The sequence below is a fragment of the Augochlora pura genome, chromosome 3 (genome assembly GCF_028453695.1).
Source record: "Augochlora pura isolate Apur16 chromosome 3, APUR_v2.2.1, whole genome shotgun sequence".
Classification (NCBI taxonomy): Eukaryota; Metazoa; Arthropoda; class Insecta; order Hymenoptera; family Halictidae; genus Augochlora; species Augochlora pura.
In genome coordinates, this window is record NC_135774.1 from 5,747,033 (window position 1) to 5,751,145 (window position 4,113).

The 4,113-nt window shown below is 36.6% G+C and overlaps 1 protein-coding gene across 1 annotated transcript; it reads left to right on the plus strand.

Annotated features, from left to right (window-relative positions):
- The first annotated feature begins 1,311 nt into the window (after window positions 1-1,311).
- Window positions 1,312-1,785, plus strand: LOC144467618 (uncharacterized). Its single transcript, XM_078176505.1, has one exon. The coding sequence runs from the start codon at window positions 1,312-1,314 to the stop codon at window positions 1,783-1,785; it is 474 nt and encodes a 157-aa protein (XP_078032631.1).
- The last annotated feature ends 2,328 nt before the right edge of the window (window positions 1,786-4,113 follow it).

Consider the following 4,113-nt stretch of genomic DNA (forward strand, 5'->3'; position numbering starts at 1 on the left):
GAATATTGATTATTAAATATTGATTATTGAATATTGACTATTGAATATTTGATGTTAAGAATTAAATATTGACTATAGAATATTGTAATGTATTATATTCAGACCATTCACAATTTTTAATATACAATACAATATTTTGAACAGTTTACAATATTCAATATTTAATATCAATATCTTGAATAATTTATAATGTTAATTATTTAATACTCAATACCAATATACAACATATTGAATACATAATAATACTCAGTATCCAATATTCTGACCTTACCTCTTATTGGTCACAGGTTTTTTTTATTAACACTATTCCTACCGGGACCGGTCAAATGACCGTTTTCAAATTTTCAATTGGAATTTCCTACATTCAACGTAAGTGAATCGCCTTTAAACTTTACGACTTTTCCTCATATATATGTATGATACATTTTTCAATATTCGCTTATTTTTTTATTGTTTATTTTCTGAGAAATATTTGTAGTCGGTCTTACCTACCACGACCGGTCATTTGACCGGTAGTATGATTAATACATTTTTGTAATAGTTTCTCTCTAAGATTCAATGCCAAAACTATAAAGTCGTTACAAACAAGAGGTAATGTAGTTGTGGCACGATTTTATCCGAGAAGTACCTTCCAGAAAATGGTTTACTGCACTTCCAAGTGTTTACAGTTCTCGCTCGACTATAGGGTTAGCGTTGTTTATTTGCTTGATTGATATCCAACACGGTCCAGATCCTCGAATGTTCTTACGCCATCTTATCTACTATGACGCAAAATAAATAAACTTATAACTGAAGAAAATGTATAGAGGTCTTCCCACGAATTCAAATCAGTATAGTCTTGCGACACGAACAGAGTGCATCGAAACGTGAAAGTCACAAAGAGCATACTTGGCAGTCTTTTATTATTATTTTGTAATATTTTATATTGTATTACGTGTTATAAGTGCAATTTTGTACGATGTACGTAGCAAATATATAATAAACGGTTTTTCATATTTGGGAAAAAATGAAAGTAGAGAACCATCAGTTCCTCTTGGAGAGTTTGTCACTATGAAATTAGCAGAACCGTATGTGGAAGAAATATAACCACAGACAACTTTTTTACAAGCCTACCTATGGCAACAAAACTTTTAGCAAAAAAAAACTATGATTGTTGGGACAATTAGAGCAAATAGAAAAGAGCTACCAGTACTGGCAAAACTGAAAAACGACGACATGGCACTTTTCTCAACCAAACTCTATCGCTCAAATAATTGTATGTTGAAAATTTACAAAGCCAAACCATGAAAGAAAGTTCTAATTCTCAATTCAATGCACAACTCCGTACAAGTTGAAGAAAATGACACCCGAACACCGGAGACAATTCAATTGTACAATAGCACCAAATTTGGCGTAGATGTGACCGATCAAATGGCCAGAAATTATTCGGTGAAATCTAAATCTCGGAGATGGCCTTTGCAAGTATTTTTTAATATCTTGGATTTAGCCGGGATAAATGTATGGGTCTTATATAAAGAAACTACGGGAGGAGAAATTACAAGACAGGAATTTCTATTCCAATTGGCAGAAGAACTTCCCATCGAATACCAACAAGAGCTCGGCAAAGAAAATCAAACAATACCCATCGCAAGTACAAATACAGGTTCCAGTGAACGGAAAACATGCCAGATAAGGTATTGTAAAGATAATAAGACGAAAAAAATCTGTCTAAAATGTAAAAAGTACGTATGCGGAAAATGTACATTTGAGAAACGCATATATAAAAAATGCGACGAAAAAGAATAAAATGTAGATTATGTACTCTTGAACAAAAGAAAATATATTCTTATACTGGTAAACTGGCTATTGGTCTGCATACAACATTGAAAAATATAAATTGTGAACGACCGGTCATTTGACCGGCCGCGGTAGGAATAGGTATACGTGAAGTGTCGGTAGGAATAGTGTTAATAATTGCTAAACAATCCTGTGGATTGAATTTTTGCAAAGGAAAAATTTGCTCAAAATCACCTCAAAAACCGATTAATTTATTATTTGAATATGTAGACAATACTATATTGTACAGATTAGTACATTACCATATATGGTATACCATATAGTATAGTACCATACTATGTAATATAAGATTTTATATTATTATACATACTGAGGCATAACCTTTACTTCCGACCGCGCATAACATCGAACCACATTGTTGCACTAGTTCGAGAACGAAAGTAAACGCCGCCTCTAGTAAAGAGGAGACGCAATTCCGGCTCAATTGCCGAAATGATCGTGACGGAGCAGAGGACGACGGTGGCGGCGTAATTTCATGGGGACGGTAGCCGTGAATCACTGCCCGTTGGGGACACTTAAACGGCCGTGCCGGTGCGCGCGGTGGTATGTGGGTCGCGAACGCCTCGACGATTGTATACACACCGCGAATCCTGGCAATCCGTTGAATAATTGCTCGATTCAATACGTAATCACGCTACTTCCTGCGCGCCACCCACTGCAGGCCCACCCCTCGGACCGTCACCCTGCCCCCCGCACGATCGCCCTGCCTCCGCTGCCTCCCAATAGAGACGTAATCCTATTTAAGCCGGTTATAAGCATATCCTACCGAGGGGCAGGACGACTACATTATATTCATGGGCCACCTCCTTCCGTCGGAGACTCTGCGTCCTTTAAGCTGACGAAGGCGCGCCTTCCGGAATTTCTGACTAGCGCGGTCGTTTCATTATGATTAATGAACATAATGCACTGCTGCATGATGCAGTTGATTCATTTTTAATGGGTGCGTGATGAATTTTTGATGTATTATTTTGAACACTTTAGTGTTGGGTTAGGCTGAGACTAAGTGGTGTACATTTAGTTAGTAACAAAGGAATTGTTTGGAAAGGCGAGGCTAGAAAAAATCTGTGATTGATGATGAAAGAGATCATTGGAACGGTTTTTGTTAAATAGTGTTACAAAGCTAATCTAATCATTTTTGAGATAATAGTTCTATTCTATATGTGTCGTATTCTATATCTGTACTATTCTATACAGTACATCAGGGTGTATCAAAATTTGTGCAACTCTGAGAAATGAGGGATTTCTGAGGTCATTTGGAGTAACTTTTTCCTTAGAAAAGACGCGATCCGCGGCTTTGTTTACGAGTTGCTAGCGAAAAACGGTAGCCAATGAGTGGTGGACGCGCGAATATTCAACGTGCTGCAACGGGGTCCAGCCAGCGCACTGATCTCTACTTTGGTTCGGAGCGCGACAAGAGGAGAAGGCTATGCTCAGACTTTGAGCCGCGTTCGAAGTAATGAATAAGAAGAAAATATGCATTTTTTATTAATTTGAAAAATCGCAGGAATATTATTGACACTTTGCCATCCGCACGTCTCGTATAAATTTCTTCGTTTGCCACCGGCAGCAATAATTCAGATTACTTCGCTTATTGCCGGCCGTTGTTAAGGTTATCGGAGATTAAAAATTGTTAAGTTTTACTAATCTCATCGTTAGTTCTACTGAGTTTTCAATCCTGACTTCCTATTTTTCTGAAATTTAAAAAATATACATATGTAAATAAATGTAAAATTTCTTTGATTTATATATTTCTTTATTTACATTTGCTTTAACAATTTTTACTCAGTATTTCTCTTTTAGATGATATGAAGCAAAACAATCTCCAAGATGTTACGCAACTCCACAAGACTTGCACATTAAACTTGTTGTCCTTCTTCTTTTTATGGAACATACATGGCAGTTTCTCCATTTTGGTTAGTTAGTTCCAGAAACGAGTATTAACTGATGATACTTTAGCTGACGAGAAGTCTGACGATCGCATCATGATGGAATACACGCGACGTAGTAGCGACCGCCGAATTGTACTCAGGAGTAGGCACGATTCAGACAGTTCCGATAAAAAATCGTGAAATCGGAGATTCTTGTGTTCTGTACTGAAATGTTGATACGTACTGAATTAAATAATGTGCAATTAAAGAGTTATATGAAAACCCTTTTTGACCATTTTATAGTTTTTCTGTATATAGGATTGAGACTCGGAAATTGGTCTGACCATTGGTCGATCCACTCTCTTCATGTATTTATTATAGTCCAGTCTATTTTCAGGTTTTTTTATTG

Excerpts from the sequence above, each read along its gene's own strand:
- LOC144467618 (XM_078176505.1), top strand. The coding sequence starts at position 1,312 with ATGCACAACTCCGTACAAGTTGAAGAAAATGACACCCGAACACCGGAG.